The 16,213-nt window shown below is 52.7% G+C and overlaps 1 protein-coding gene across 5 annotated transcripts in view; it reads left to right on the plus strand.

Annotated features, from left to right (window-relative positions):
* ANXA11 (annexin A11) overlaps nucleotides 1-12,136 on the plus strand; it is a 47,134-nt gene extending 34,998 nt beyond the window's left edge. For all 5 annotated transcript variants that reach the window (XM_007962796.3, XM_007962797.3, XM_038008989.2 and 2 more), the window contains exons 5-15: nucleotides 502-589; nucleotides 836-930; nucleotides 1,622-1,735; nucleotides 3,190-3,280; nucleotides 3,733-3,812; nucleotides 3,941-3,997; nucleotides 5,297-5,390; nucleotides 8,097-8,192; nucleotides 9,289-9,347; nucleotides 9,548-9,670; nucleotides 11,361-12,136. In XM_007962796.3, coding sequence (XP_007960987.2) covers nucleotides 502-589; nucleotides 836-930; nucleotides 1,622-1,735; nucleotides 3,190-3,280; nucleotides 3,733-3,812; nucleotides 3,941-3,997; nucleotides 5,297-5,390; nucleotides 8,097-8,192; nucleotides 9,289-9,347; nucleotides 9,548-9,670; nucleotides 11,361-11,420 — 957 coding nt within the window. In that variant the 3' untranslated portion in view covers nucleotides 11,421-12,136. The remainder of the gene's footprint in view (nucleotides 1-501; nucleotides 590-835; nucleotides 931-1,621; nucleotides 1,736-3,189; nucleotides 3,281-3,732; nucleotides 3,813-3,940; nucleotides 3,998-5,296; nucleotides 5,391-8,096; nucleotides 8,193-9,288; nucleotides 9,348-9,547; nucleotides 9,671-11,360) is intronic.
* The last annotated feature ends 4,077 nt before the right edge of the window (nucleotides 12,137-16,213 follow it).

Raw genomic sequence — 16,213 nt, forward strand, 5'->3', positions numbered from 1 at the left:
GTGCCAGGGAACCAGTGCTAGATCAAGAGGTCGTCAGGCTGCCATGCACAGTTGTGGAGTCTGAATACCTGCATCCGCTGGAGGGTCCACATGGGCTCGCCAGCCCAGTTAGGAGTACCCACGTGTGCTCACGTGCTGTGGAGACCATCATCTATGAGAGAGGCCACAGCCCCTGCTCCTGAGGCCTGCCCTTCATCGGGAGCCTGAGCCCCAGCCCTGGAGAACCTGGGCACTGGGCAGATTTACAGCGTCAGGTTTCAGCTATAGGTGGGCTCCCAGCCACTGGAGCCAGGAAAAAGCTTCTGTACTAGAACACAAGGCCACATAACAGTCAAGTTAGGCAGACTCGGCGTAGAGTCCTCTGCGTTGTTGACTGTGGGTTCCTTTAGATACTCCAACTCTTAGAGAAAGGGCTGTTCCCAGAGTCTAGGGGTGGAGCAGTCTTGAATCTGGGGAAGGTGGCATGCATATCATCTTACCTGTGACTGTTTGTCCGAGTAGTTTGGAAGCCGAGGCACCATCGCTGATGCTCCTGGCTTTGACCCCCTGCGAGATGCCGAGGTCCTGCGGAAGGCCATGAAAGGCTTTGGTAAGAGACCCTGGGTGGCTCAAATCCTACCCCCTGCCCCCTATTTCTCAGGCAGTTTCACAGTGGCTCTGTGGGCTAGGGTAGCTGGGGGACGCAGACCTGGCCCCAGTGGTGATAAAAGAGAAGATGGATGTGGGATTGTGGCTGGCATGCCCAGAACAGTTGAGGCACCCAGGCCAGGGAAGTCTCAGCTGCAGAGCATCTCATGACCCCTACCCGACCCACCCCTGCTGCCTCTTCCTCCAGGGACGGATGAGCAGGCCATCATTGACTGCCTGGGGAGTCGCTCCAACAAGCAGCGGCAGCAGATCCTCCTTTCCTTCAAGACGGCTTACGGCAAGGTGAGCTGCGGGGTGGGGGCGCGGGACAGTGAGGCGTGTCCTGAGCTGAGCACAGCCCTGCTCACCCCTGCTTTTCCTTGGGTGGGCCCGGGTCTCCTGGATGGACAGTAAGGAGCAGGAGGGCATTTCCTTCTGCCCACCCAGCGGGTGACATCCTTGGGAGGTGAAGGATGCCACAGGGTGCCAAGGTTTGCTGAGAGGCTCCAGACATCTAGCCCTGGGTTCTAGCCCTTGCTCTGCCACATCTCACTAAGGTTGTGGCCACATCATTTTCCTTCCCCTGCCCTCTTCATGACCACCCTGGGGGGTTTAGCTGATGTAAGAGCTTTGCAGGGAAAGGCTATGAGCACTGCCCAAGTACGAGGGGCATGTATGAGCGCATTTTGAACTTCTGGGGTTTTGAATCTTAGAAAGGTAAAAATTGGGTAAATATTGATTAGATTCATGTTCTAGCCCAGTGCTTCTCACACTTTAATGTGTCACCGATCCCCTGGGCATCTTGGTAAAATGTGGTCGCTGATTCGGGAGGTTTGGGGCAGGCCTGAGAGCAGGCTTTTCTCTCGGGCCCCTGGGGGATGTCCGTGCCCCTGCTCCTCGAATCTGGGATATGGCTCTTAGTAGTCACCTCCTGTTGATTTTTAAAATAGACTTTTGTTTGTTTGTTTTTTTGTTTGTTTGAACATCCAATCAGGATTTGATCAAAGATCTGAAATCTGAACTGTCAGGAAACTTTGAGAAGACAATCTTGGCTCTGATGAAGACCCCAGTCCTCTTTGATGTATATGAGATAAAGGAAGCCATCAAGGTGTGTGTGTGTGTGTGTGTGTGTGTGTGTGTTTTCATGCATTCATGCATGTGGACACACAGCCCAGAAGGAGGCCTGGACAGTGTGCTGTGTTCTAGCCCACTCATTAGCTGCTGTTATCAGTATGGCTCCCAGGCCTTCCTGGGTTAGAGTCCACACGCTGTAGAAAAGGGAGTTCCCTGTGATTTCCCCAAGAGGCGAGTGATGCACCCGTCATCATCAGGGAGCCTTAAGTCTCTCTCCATCTTAAAGAAATGGTGGAGCTAGGGTTTGAAGGTGGCAAGTCTGTGGTAAGAAGAGGGGTAGGAGGCCATGGTTGGTATCGTTCCCATTCTTTAGGACTCTGTTACTAGCAAATGACAGAAACACACTTCGGTTTAGGAAGAACAAAGGTGGAGAATCAGTTATGTGGGTAAAGCCAAGCTGCCTGGCATGGAGAGGGTCAGGCCAGACGTCTCTCTAGTCTCTGCCTCTCCTGAGCGCCTGCTCTTCTAGCAGTTTCTGTGCTTCTCCTGCCATGGCTGCTTCATGCGGGGTTGGGGAGGGGTGCCTGTCGACCACTCTCCGCGTACCTATGAGACCCAGCTCCAGAAGAAACCAGGAGGGTCTCCAAACGGGCAGGTTCTGACGGGCCCAACTTGGGCTCACTGTTTCCTCCAGTCCTGTGGGTTTTGACTGAGGGGCGGATCCTGTCCATTCTGTGCAGTCCCACAGCTCTGTGTGCACCCTGCGGCAAGGGCAGGCAGCGCAGTCCCGAAGCTCGGTGTGCATCCCGCGGGCGAGGGCAGGCAGCGCAGTCCCGAAGCTCGGTGTGCATCCCGCGGGCGAGGGCAGGCAGCGCAGTCGCGAAGCCCTGTGTGCACCCCGCGGGCGAGGGCAGGCAGCGCAGTCCCGAAGCCCGGTGTGCATCCCGCGGGCGAGGGCAGGCAGCGCAGTCGCGAAGCCCTGTGTGCACCCCGCGGGCGAGGGCAGGCAGCGCAGTCCCGAAGCTCTGTGTGCACCCCGCGGGCGAGGGCAGGCAGCGCAGTCCCGAAGCCCTGTGTGCACCCCGCGGGCGAGGGCAGGCAGCGCAGTCGCGAAGCCCTGTGTGCACCCCGCGGGCGAGGGCAGGCAGCGCAGTCCCGCAGGCCTGTGTGTATCCCAACCATTTACTGTGTGGCCTTGGACCAGCCAGTACCCCTCTCTGATGCTCAGTTTTCTGATCCATGGGAGTGCCCTTTGTGTGAACCCTACTCATCACCACTGCCACTGTCAGTGTGCTTGCCTGGGCTGTGGAGAGGAGCTGACTCCCTTAAGCCTGGGAGTAGCCGGAGGGTATGTCTGTGTGTCAGGGGCCTCTGTTGCTGGGGTTTGGCCCTGGGGTCCGGGCAGCAGCATGGCCCCACTCTCCTTCCTGGGTGCTGGTGAGGCTGCTGGAACAAGCGCATGGTTGGTTGTATTCTCTGCCCCTGCAGGGGGTTGGCACTGATGAAGCCTGCCTGATTGAGATCCTCGCTTCCCGCAGCAATGAACACATCCGAGAATTAAACAGAGCCTACAAAGCAGGTGACACCACTCCCTCTGCCCTCTGCCCTCTGCCCTCTGCCCTCTACCCTCTGCAGATCCCTGTGCTCTCGGGACTATGGCCTCACTCTCTCCTAGGGCCTCTTACTCCTTCCTGGCCTTCTTATCAACCTATCATCTGCCACCCCCAACACACTAGGCTTTGACCCAAGACCCAGCCCTTCCTTCTGTGTATACATGGTGCAAATGACTAAAGTAAGGGAGCGCCAGGGAAAACCTGGATGTGGTTTGGGCCGAGACTGACTAGAGCCCAGGTCAGCCTGGAGGTCACAGGCTTGTATATCCCCGGAGGGCCATGTGGGCTGTTTGCTCTCTCGAGCCTGAGCCGAGACCTCCGGCCTTATTCTCCCACTACCCACTGTTGGTAGTGTTTTGCAATGGGCGGCTCCATAAACAGAGCTACAGGGTGGACCTTCCTTGCTTCTCCCTTTCAGAATTCAAAAAGACCCTGGAAGAGGCCATTCGAAGCGACACATCAGGGCACTTCCAGCGGCTCCTCATCTCTCTCTCTCAGGTACTTTTCCCATAACAGGGCTCAGGGCCCCCAAGCCATAAAAGTCAAAGAGATGGGATCCCAGCAATGAGGAAAGGGAAAAGAAATGGGGAAGGAATGGACTTGACCATACACCTGCTTCCTTTCAGGGAAACCGTGATGAAAGCACAAATGTGGACATGTCCCTCGCCCAGAGAGATGCCCAGGTGAGTGTGATGGCCAAGCCCCTGAACTTCCTAAAGCAGGTTGTACCCCGCTTTCTTGCTTCCTGAGAGAAGTGCCCTAGGGTGGAAAGAACAATAGATAAGCAGTGGGTTGCAGATGCCGCGAGTTTCAGACGTGCTGAACTGCTCAACTGTATGACCTAGAGCAGGTCATCTGACCTCCTCGGCTTCACCTTCCCCACCTATGGGAAGGAACATGTGAGATAATTAGTATTTCAGCAGTTGATAGATCATGGTTTTGGATGTGGGATTTCGTGTGACTGCGTACTTTCCCCATGTTTAGTTGCACATACCATTGTTTGCAAAGGGGCAGAATTTGCGCTTGCCTATTAGTTTTTTGAGGGTTTGAGCCTAGAAACCAGCTGCCACATTAGTTGAGCAGCCTTAGAATTCTGTCGTTGTCCACCTTGTGAGTTGCAGACAAAAGGGGAAAAGTCCAAAAAGTCCAGGCATCGGAGCTACTCTCTCGACAAGTTTGGGTTTCCCACTAATGAATTTCAACCGTAGTGTTATGGCAGGGCAGAGCCATGACTTCCTGATGGGGCAGAGTTAGCCATACCTCTCTGTCCCCCTTCACTGCCCTTGTTATCCATCGCAGGGCATTCACCAGGAGCTGCCAGTGGTCTAATTATCTCTACCATCTGCGGGTTTGGAATGAGACCCCAAGGAGTGCCCCCTTGTTAGGACTGGAGGAGAGCTACTCCTCTGGACTGGTCCTTTTGCTTTCCAGATGAGGAAACTGAGGCTCAAAAAAGTTGAGCACTGTTCCTAACTGAAAACTAGAGGCAGAGCCCGGACAAGGGCCTATACCTCAGTCCTCCGTGCCCAGTTAGCACCTGCCTCTGCCCTGGTCTCCGCCCTGCTGCTCCTGCAGGGGTCTGCCTTAGTCAGTGTCTCTCTGGCTGGTGACATCCATTCCCATTCTGGGAGTCAGAGCTGGACACCCCTGGGGCTCAGGGCTCTGGCTTTTGCTCCAGTGAGAGTTTTGCGTGCCAGTTTTAGCGGGGCAGAAATTGTCTTGTGCTCTGCCTTCTCAGTCCAGACCTGCTTTGGCCTCGTCTTGACCTGTGGGATCTCAACCCCTGATTGCTGCTTTCTGCTCTTTTTCAGGGCTGCTACCTGAGGCCTAGCAGGCACTTTAGAGGCCATCTAGTTCAGAGGTTACAAATTGGCAAATACTTTAGGCTCAAACCTTCAGAAGTTTACCAGGCTCTCCTGGGTGACCTGGGCCTGGGGTCTGGGTGTGGCCTGTGCCGCATGTACATCTTCCTCTCTCTCCAGGAACTGTATGCAGCCGGGGAGAACCGCCTGGGAACAGACGAGTCCAAGTTCAATGCGGTTCTGTGCTCCCGGAGCCGGGCCCACCTGGTGGCAGGTAAGGCAGGCCAGGGTCCCTCTGAGGCCAGTTAGATGAGGGCAGTTGGGATTGTGAGGAAACAAAGCTATGGGAACACTTGGCGGTTCCTCCCTGCATGGGGCTTTCGCCTCCTCAAAAGAGCCCCCTGGTGGGGCTTTGAAAGACACTATCAGAGGGTTTCCTGAGTTCTGGCAAACATCCAGTTCTGGAGGTTCCACCGGTGTAGAAACCTGGTGTCTTCGTACGTGGGAATGTGGAATGTCAGAGTTGGGAGAGTCCTTTGGGAGCACCCAATCCAGTGTTTTCCAAAGCCTGGCATAAGAAGCAGTGATAGCAATAATACTGGGTGCCATTCATTTACTCATTCATTCAACAGCTGTAAATCTCACTTCCCTATGGGTCAGTCCGTCAGGTGGTGGAGCAGGTGTAGGGCCACAGTGGGAGGCAGGACACTGCAGAGTCTGTGTTCCATGGGCTGCACCTTCTCATTTGGGGAGACCAACAGTAAACAACAATGAAATAAAATCTGTATCAGATGGTAAATCCTGTAGAGGAAAACAGCTGGAAACAGGTAGGGAGTGATGCTAGGGTCCACCGGGAGGTGCTTGGGCCAGTCCCCACTGAGGTCAGGACATTTGATTTAAAAACCTAAAGGAGATGCAGGGGCAGAGGCCTGCCTGGGGCTCCCAGCACGACTGAGAACAGTGAAGGGGGACCATGTGGAGCAGTGGAGTGAGCGAGAGGAGTGGAAGCTGCTGATGACTTCCTGGAGTTGGGTATTTATCCTGAGCAAAATAGGAAGCCAGTGGAGGGCCCTTAGCAGAGGATGCTATGCAGAATCCCTGGCTATGGTGCGGAGAATGGAGTGAAGGGTGCAAGACCAAGTAGCGAAGCCTGTTGGGAGGCTGCTGCAGGGACCCAGGGAAGGAACAGTGGTGGTAGGGGCTTGTGGTGAGGAGGTGTCAGGTTCTGGTCATGTTTGCTGATGAATTGGGCACGTGGTGTGTGGCAGAGACAGGGGTTGAGGATTACACAAAGTTTCTTTAGGCCAAGCAGTGGGAGAATGGCCCTCAACTGAGACAGGGGAGCTGTAGGTAGAGCTGGCTTTAGGTGCCTACAGGGTGGAGCTGCAGGGAGGCTGCTGGGTTGCTGAGTGTGGAGGTCAGAAGAGGTCTGGCCTGGACGTGAAAGGTAAGGGAACTGTGAGTAATCAAAGGTATCTGAAGCTCTGGGACTGCAGGAGGTCCCCTCGGGAAGGAGACTGGGGAGCCCACCGGTGTGAGGAGACTAAGAAGGAGCTGCTAGGGAGGTAGGAGGACCCAGAGGAAGGGGGTCCTAGAGGCCAGTGTGAGGTGGCAGGCAAGGACAGAGGATGGTGACCACACTGAGCAACTGGTGGGCTGTGGCCAGGGCTGCTCCAGTGGGCAGTGAGGGTAAAAACCCAGCAACCGCTCTGTGCTGCACACGACAGGCGCTGTAGCTCTCCCCATTTGCAGCTGTGGAAGCAGGCACAGGGTGGTAGGGAAGTAGGGGTGCACAGCTAGTAACAACTGAGCTGGGATTTGAACCCAGGCTACCCAACCCCAGAGCACACTTTTTAACCTCTGCACTATCCTGTAATGGAGCCTGAGTGAATGCATTTTCATCTTAATCATTATTTCTTTTAATGAGTACAGAACATGTAAGTAGTGCATCAAGCCCATGGCTTCACAAACATTACTTAGGAGAAAAGAGTGGCTGATTTGAAGAAGATATTGAGACAGATACAGATAGAGCAGAAATCACGACTTTAATATGCAAATGGAAGCTGAGACTCAGGCTGGGGAAGGAGAGTTTTATGTCCTGGATCAGAGCTGGAGTCAGGACCCAGGTTTCCATCATGCTGCCTGTCTCTCTAGGAGCCAGCCGTCCACTCCCATGGGTGCTTAGCATGTCCTAGATCGAGCTGGGCTGGCAGGGGTGGGCAGAAAAAGCCAGATTGGCTGGGGCATGCTGGGCCTCAGCTCCCAGGCAGGCTGAGGAAGACAGATGGATGCATGAATAAAGTCAAGGAATGGCAGAGACTGGAAGTGTGAGGGATTTGAGAAGAGGGGACACTGTGTTGGGGTGCTTGGGAGTGGGCCCTGGAGGGGTATTAAGGTGCGATTTGCTTAAGTAGATTGGCAGTCCTGAGAAAAGGACCACACAGGGAGGGACATCAGGTGGTGTGTGTGACTTGTGACGAAATCTCTGGCTTCCTTGAGAGCTAGGCAGGCCTGGGGATGTGCAGGGTGTGGGAGCAGAGTGGGAGGCGGGGGATTTGGGGGCAGAGGCCACCTCACATGAGTCCTCTGTTAGTCTGCTCATGCTGCCATGACAAAATACCACAGACTGGGTGGCTTAAGCAACAGACGTTCATTTTGTTGCAGTTCTGAAGGCCGGATATCCTAGAGTTGGGTGCCGGTTTCTCCATGGCCTCTTCGTGGCAATCAGTGTGCTCACAGGGTCTTCCCTCTGCATGTGCACATCCCTGAGGTCTCTGTGTGTCCTAATCTCTTCTTCTAAGGAGACCAGGCGGATTGGATTAGGGTACACCCTAGCAGCATGTTTTAACTTAATTACCTCTTTAAAAATCTTATCTCCAACTACGGTTGTATTCTGAAGTCCTGGGAGTTGGGACTTCCACATATGAACTTTGAGGAGACACATTTAAGTTTATAAAATAAGCCTCTGTCATCCCCCTAGTTTTCAATGAGTACCAGAGAATGACAGGCCGGGACATTGAGAAGAGCATCTGCCGCGAGATGTCCGGGGATCTGGAGCAGGGCATGCTGGCCGTGGGTAAGTGTCTCGGGTTTGCCTGCCCACCGTCCAGGGGCTAACGTGTTGTAAGTGTTCAGGCTGCTTGCCTGTCCTCCAGCTGATGGGTGACATCGTGAAAGGACCACAGGATCCAAGATCACTCAGCCCAGAGTGTCGAGATGCTGGGAAGTCATGCCGCTTCCCGGGTCCCTGTGCAGTTGAACCCCTAGCTGTCCCGGAGGTGTCTTGTGTGTGTTTGTGGTGCAGCTCTGAAGAAGGGAACTGCAGCGTGGGTATTAGTGGGAGGGCATCCAGCTGCTCTCCCGGAGAAGTATGACTCATATCCTGCCAAGTTTCCTCTAAAAATACATCCCTGCAGGCAGTTGTCAGATGTTTGTGATGGAAACACGTGGAAAGATTTTTACTTGCAACAGCGAAACAGGCCCATGCTGAGGAAAGCTGGCTTGGCTCCGGGATGGTAGTGTGCCTCTTACATTGCCCGTGTCCTCTAGCAGGGCCCGGTGGGCTCCAGGTCCCTCCCACTGTGCAGAGTTGGGTCCCTGCCCTGAGGCCCTCACAACCCCTCTTTCTACTCACCTGGGAAAATCAGTCTGCCCCTTTTTTCATTATGCTTTTTTTTTTTTTGGAGTTTTCTGGATGGGAGAGATGGAAAATCCTCATTTCCCTGCCTGCCCCCCACAGTAGGTCTCGTGACCTGGGAAGCCTAGGGAGATGTGCATTCCACTCGGCCACGGTTTCTCCGTGAGGGTCATGGCCTCTCCAGTCTGCCCCTCCTGCCTGAGCAGCAGCACAGTTCCTCATCACCACCCGCATTGCTTCCCTGTGCAGCTCCTCGCCCCACTAAGACCCCCACCCCTCTGACTCTTGGTCCTTTCATCACGGTGGTTGCCAGGAAAGAGGGTGGGTTGGTGTCCAGACTCTGCGTGTTTCTGTTCCAAAGAGCTGGAGCCAAGATCATGGGATAGTTGAGCCTGGAACAGAAGGAAGAGGAGAAAAGATGGATGCAGTGATGGATTTGACATCTGGGCCTCTAAGAGGACACTTGTAGACTCCATGCCCTGCTTGGGCTGAGAATTTTCTGCAGATCTGGTTATGCTGAGTTTCTCTCTTCTAGTGAAATGTCTCAAGAACACCCCAGCCTTCTTTGCGGAGAGGCTCAACAAAGCCATGAGGGTATGTAACTTCCATGTGCAGGTTGCGATACCTTAGCCCCGCCTGTGCCTAGGTCCAAGGGCTGAGGGTAGAAGGCCTGGGGAGAGCCAAATCTCAGCCGAGAGTTCTGAGGACTTGGGTAGGGAGGGGACTGGAGGACCCAGGGCGGGTGGGAAGGTGAGGAGGCCTGGTGCTCATGCTCTTGGGGGGACTCTCTTTAGGGGGCAGGAACAAAGGACCGGACCCTGATTCGCATCATGGTGTCTCGCAGTGAGACTGACCTCCTGGACATCAGATCGGAGTATAAGCGGATGTATGGCAAGTCGCTGTACCACGACATCTCGGTATGGCCCTGCTGCAGGCAGACTGGGCTCCCTTTTGGCATCCCAGTCTCCTGTGGAACCTCCCTCCTTGGAGTGGCTGTATGCTTGGCCTCTGTGCTATGTGTGGGCATCTTGTTTATGGACCTCAGACTTGCTCATCCCATTGCCCCTAAACTTCTGAGGGCAGGTGGGTCATGACCTTGCAGCATCAGAGAACACTCGGGACCTCCTCAACCTTGACCACAACCTTCAGCGTCCCAACCACCCTGTGATTCCTTGATCTGTCAGTGAGAACTCATGTCCCAAAGGCTCTGTGGAGCTCTGCTCTCACTCGCTGACAAAGCACTTCTTGCACTCAACTTTATGGCATAGGCCACATAGTAAGGCTGTTCAGAGCGAAGGCCGTGGGGGTCACGCCACTTGGAGTCCAGCTTTTCTACTTGCTAACTGTGTGACCTTGAACAGCTTCCTTAAACCTCCCTGAACCCCAGCTCCATTGTCTTTAAGATGAGAAAATAATTGTTCCTTCCCGGGAATGTTGTGAGTATTGAGTGAGGCGATGCAGGTCAAGTGTCTGTTAAACACTAGCCACTGTTATATCGCTGTGTGACAGAGCCAGTCTGACAAAATACATTCTCGGCTACATGGTCTAACACTCAAATTCTGAACTCACGTGAGCCTTGAAATTGCACTGTGGGGACCACGTCTTCCCACCTTAGACTCCGTAGCATTGAATGATGGTGGGCATGTCATCACAGGAAGCTTACTTTGTTTCCTTGGCTGTATGAATGAAGCCGTTGGTAGAGAATTACTAATTCTAGGCTGGGCACAGTGGCTCACGCCTATAATCCCAGCACTTTGGGAGGCTGAGGCAGGTGGATCACTTGAGGTCAGGAGTTCGAGACCAGCCTGGCCAACATGGTAAAATCCTGTCTCTACTAAAAATACAAAATTAGTTGGGCGTGGTGACGCGTGCCTGTAATCCCAGCTACTCGGGAGGCTGTGGCAGGAGAGTTGTTTGAACCCGGGAGGCGGAGGTTGCAGTGAGCCAGGATCACGCCATTCCACTCCAGCCTTGGCGACAGAGTGAGACTTCATCTCAAAAAAAAAAAAAAAAAAGGTTAATAATTCTTTGCAGAGTATCTCCTGCATGCCAGCAGGCTGTGGACATCTGGAAGAAGCCACATGCCTTGCCCTCAAGTTGCTTAGGGTGGAAGGAAATGATTAGAAATGAGCCAAGCCGAGCCTGCACTCTTAGAGTCAGTGCAGTGGCCTCAGACAGAGGAGATCCCTGGGACTGGGAGGTCCGAGCCTTCCACTGGACAGTCATGTGTGAGGAGATTGCGTTTCCTAAGCAGGACACTGTGTTGCGTTACATTGGTAACCCCAATTTCAGGCAGCATAAATGCACTGGGAAAAGAGCAGTATTGGTTAGCCCTGGGAAGTGGTTTTTAGGATGATTATATATATATATTTTGTGGGTATTCATTTGACTTGGATAGTTGTGGTGAGTGCTGCTTTCCATCTTCTAATGGGGGCCTGGGGAAGGCTAAATTCCATTTTTTAAGGTCTGCAGGAGCTGCAGCAGGGGAAAATTCCCCAGGATGGGGCTTCCTACCTATAAGGGTGCTCAGGGCTGAAAATCAGGAGCCAGAAGGCTGAAAGTGACCGTACCTCCCTTAACGGATGTCTTCCTTGTTTCTGTGGCCAGGGAGATACTTCAGGGGATTACCGGAAGATTCTGCTGAAGATCTGTGGTGGCAATGACTGAACAGTGACTGGTGGCTCACTTCTGCCCACCTGCAGGCAACAGTGGTGCCAGGAAAAGGCCAAAAGAATGTCTGTTTCTAACAAATCCACAAATAGCCCCGAGATGCACCGTCCTAGAGCCTAGGCCTGTCCTCCACCCCTCCTGACCTGTATATTGTGCCACAGGACCTGGGTCAGTCTAGAACTCTCTCAGGATGCCTTTTCTACCCCAGCCCTCACAGCCTCTTGCTGCTGAAGTAGGTGTTTCATTTTTCTGACTCATGCAATCATTCCCCTTTGCCTGTGGCTAAGACTTAGCTTCATTTCGTCATTTAATTGTATATTTTTATTTGGAGGCATATTTTCTTTTCTTACGATCATTGCCAGACAGATGCATACAAGTCTGTTTGCTGCATACACATTTCTGTTGAGGGCAACTGGTTGGGTGAAGTGCCGTGTCCCCGCTGAGGAGAGAAAGGGAAGCATGCCTGGGAGGGTAGCCTGTGCATCTGGTGAGTGTGTCACAAGCTTTGTTACTGCCAAACTCACTCCTTTTTAGAAAAAAAAAAAAAAAAAAGGGCGAGAAAGTCATTCGTTCCATCTTCCTTGCAGAAACCACGAGAACAAAGCCAGTTCCCTGTCAGTGACGGGGCTTCTTGTAATTTGTGGAATGTGCCTTAAACCTGAATGTCTGTAGCCAAAACTTGTTTCCACATTAAAAACCAGCCAGCTCTCGAATGTTCTGGAAGTGTCTTCCTGGTACCAACTTGTTTTCTTCTGCTTGATTGTGCTCTGTGGCTCAGAGTTCTCACCTTATCAGCCAGTGAAAATTCATGTAACCTTAGATAGAGATTTGTGTGCAGGAAACCCTGAGCATACAATAATTTGCGGGGACTCGTAAGGACATGGGAAGGGAGGTTCCCGAAATCCAGGCAGGGCACCCAGACACCTGAAAGGCAAAGGGATCTTGGTTGGTTGCAGGTGCAGTGAAGTCCCCTGAAGGTGTGGTAGGAAGAATGTAGTCCTTAACCCAGGTCCCAGGTGGGAAGAAAGGTGTGTGCTAATTCCTGGTGCCCCTCAACGGGGGCCAGAGAGAAGGATGGAGACAACCCAGAGAGTTACAAGACTAGCACCTCCCCTCAGGGTGCCTCCAGGCTGAAAGGGGCTCCTGGCTGTGGTCTCTGGGGACCCCGTGCCCCTTGGTTGGTGGTGTGGGGGAGAGAATCCATAAGAGAGTTTCTGAGAATTACAGTGTCATGTCCGGAAGCTAGAGCTTGCCTTGCATCAGGGGTCTCCACTCACTCCTTTTCCAACCTCTTGTGTTGAGGTTTAGAAAAGAGAGAATCGACTAGGCACTGTGGCTCATGCCTGTAATACAAGGACTTTGGGAAGCTGAGGTGAGAGGATCACTTGAGCTCAGGAGTTCAAGACTCGCCTGGCCAACATAGCGAGACCCCTGTCTCTAGTAAAAAATTTGGCCAGGCATGGTGGCTCACGCCTGTAATCCCAGCACTTTGGGAGGCTGAGGCGGGCAGATCACCTGAGGTCAGGAGTTTGAGACCCAGCCTGGTCAACACGGTGAAACCCCGTCTGTATTAAAAATACAAATTAGCCAGGCATGGTAGCACATGGTGGCTGTAATCCCAGCTATTCAGGAGGCTGAGGCAGGAGAATCACTTGAATCCAGGAGGCAGAGGTGGTAGTGAGCTGAGATCACACCATTGCACTTTAGCCTGGGTGGACAGAGTGAGACTCCATCTCAAAAAAAAAAAAAAGTACCTGTCGTTGTAGTGCATTCCATGTAGTCAGCTACTCTGGAGGCTGAGGCAGGAAGATCCCTAGAGCCCAAGAAATGGAGGCTCTAGTGAGCTGTGATTACACCACTGCACTCCAGCCTGGACAACAGAGTGAGACCCTGTCTCAAATGAGAAAAAAAACAAAAAGAAATGACAGAATCCAGAGAGACTAGGCTAGATCAAGCCTGCTGGGTCCTGGCAGGAGCCCCAGGGAGTAGCTCATCTGCAGACATTTGCTTTAGTACTGCCCCTTAAACATAGAGGAAGAATGACATCCAAAGGGTGTGGAGCAGCCATGAGCTGAGAACTAGCCTGGTCTACCTGGGATTGATGGCAGGTCCTGGTCAACACGTCGGATCTGCATCACAGTCCATGCCTGAAGCCCGAGCTGAAGCCCCATCCCTGCTGTTCTCCCAAGAACTCCTCTGCTAGGGCAGGCCCCTTGCCCTTGGGTGCCAGGTGGGACCTGCCTGATGGGATGGGGTGCTTGCCATATACAACTTGCCATGAGCTCAGGGTGACCCTGGTGGCCTTCTGAGTTGTGATGGGGCCTAGAACCAATGTGCTCTGATGTGACCATATTCTGTGACGTTGCCTTGCCCTGTTGACTCCAAAGTTCCCAGCCTGGTGCCCAGCAGGCAATTTTGCACTTTACAGACACATTTACTTCGGTTTCCAAAGTGTTTTTAGACATTTGAATTTGTTGCCAACATTTAAACATTGAGAGAGTTCATATTTTTAAAAATCTGGAATTCTGGCTTCTCTTGAAAACTCAGAAATTCTGGCACCACGGGGCTTGCATTCCTGCATGGCTAGAGCTGAGTTGCAGCTGCCGCTTTAGGCCTGTACCCCTTATTTACCATAGGCTCCCTCTTGTGTTACACTGAGCCCATGTTACCCATTTGGCTCCTGCAGGCCTTTGGGTTTGAGACCCTGGTCTACACACTTGGGGACCACCTGTTGTAAGGTACATGGATGTGCTTTGGTCAAGAAATAGACCAAGGTGGACATCCGGGCCAGAGTGACTCAACGAGTTTAGGTCACAGGTGTGTACTCCACTTGTTATATAACCTGTTTGTGTAAGTTCATACTTGGCTCAAAGCCACTATTGTTTGGAAAAGGTATAACTGCCCTACTGACGCTGTACAGACGTTCTTGGGCTTGGATGGGCATGGCTGCACATGGCATGCACTGGCACCCAGAGAGTGAAGCTACTGACCACCGTAAGGGAGAGCGACCATCTGGCAGATAGACAGAGGGGAGCCAGGACACGGCTTGGCTTGTGCCCAGATGGGGAGTTAAACCGCTGACCCTGTAGCTGGCCTTGCAAGCCAGGGAGTGCACCTGCAAGCATGGCGGCTGCAGGAGCCACAGAGCTGGCTGCTGAGAGGAGCCGCAGATCTGGAGAAGACAGCCAAGGTAAAGGTGGACAGTGTGAGAGCTGCTGGTGAGATAGCTGCTGAATAAAACTAACATTTTACCTGCGTACGGCCCGCCAAGTTTTCTTTCAGCTATCGCCCATCCACCCACTCCCCTCGAACCTCAGCATGGGCTGGAACCTGACCCTGGCTGTGACATTTGGCATACTGACACCTCTGTCTGTCCCAGTCCTGGTTCTCCCTGCCTTCCTGTTCCTCTCCCGGCCCTCATGGTCATTCCCAAGGGATCCAACCCATGTTGAGTATGGGCTGGAGGACTTCATGAATGCCTCATGATCTTCCCAGAGGCAAAGGCACCTCCTGCCTTCCAAGGTCAGTGGGAGGCTGGGATCAACATTGTTTATTATGCTTACGACAAAAAAGATAGGGAGAAAGACTTGCAGCCTTACAGGTCATCTTTCTGGGATAGAACACAGTGGGTCTTTTCCTGCCTCCTGAATATGTTAGTCAAGGCCAGTCCATGCTACACATCTAATCTGACTTCTAAAATAGCAAGTGGAGGATGAAGCACCAGATGAATTCAGCCCTGGGAGAATTTTCAGCAGCTGTGGGGGCACTGGAAGAAACACTATTAAATAGTTTTGCACCTGAGACAAATGGCCTTGCTCGCCTCACCCTAGTCCTGGTGGCATTTGTCTCAGGTGCAAAATTTAAGAAAGAAACCTTGGAGTGCTCACCCTGTGGCTGGGTAGATGATCCCGAAGTGGTGGTTTTCAAGCCTGAGTGTGTATCGCGATCATCAGAGGAGCTTGCTAAAGAGCAGTTCCTGGGGTCAGACCCTCACACATTTTGAGCAGGTGTGGGGGCTGGGAAACTGCATCTGTAACCCTCTGTAATCTAATGTTTATCTAAATACTACTGTGCTCACACAGAGAACTCCCCAAAAGTCGAGGTGTTCCTCCAGAGGGCAGATGAGCAGATGGCAGACTCTGGAATTCAGTCAGGTAATGAGAGATGAGATGAGGCACTCCTAGCTTTGGGAAGAGGGAGCTGAAAGATGAACCTTTGCAGGTGCCCACAGTCAAAGTGGTGTTTTAATGCCATGCCATGCCCATCTTCTGTTGGCCTTGGCAGGGAATTACAGTCCTAGCTTAGGACCTGACCCCTTATTTCTGCTGTAGGCTCTTTCCTGCCCTGGCTGAGATGGAGTGGAATGAGACCTAGAAACAGATCAAGCTAAATACATGTCCTCAGACAGATAAAGGTTTACATTTTCACCCCCGTCAAATCGGAAAGCTCTCTGCCTGTGTTTTTCTAAGGGACAGGGACATCATTACTCAGTCCCCAACCTGGCCTCATATAGGGTCCCCTGTCAGTAAAGGAGTCAGTTAAGCCCACCAGGTATACCAAGGACTCTTACCTTCAGCCCCTACTCCTTGGAAAGCTGCCTAATATTGGTGTTTAGCCTGAGCCTGACTCCTTCTCAACACTAAGAGCTGATGAAGTCCTGAAGCAGAAAGAGCTCTGACCTGAGAGTCAGGCATCCTTATTCTGATCTCAGCTCAGCTACTGATTTGCTGTGACCCTGGAGAAGTCACTTCCCGTCTTTCTGACCCTATAAAATGCAGGGTAGACTAGAG

This window comes from Chlorocebus sabaeus, chromosome 9, assembly GCF_047675955.1.
Source record: "Chlorocebus sabaeus isolate Y175 chromosome 9, mChlSab1.0.hap1, whole genome shotgun sequence".
NCBI classification, from domain to species: Eukaryota; Metazoa; Chordata; class Mammalia; order Primates; family Cercopithecidae; genus Chlorocebus; species Chlorocebus sabaeus.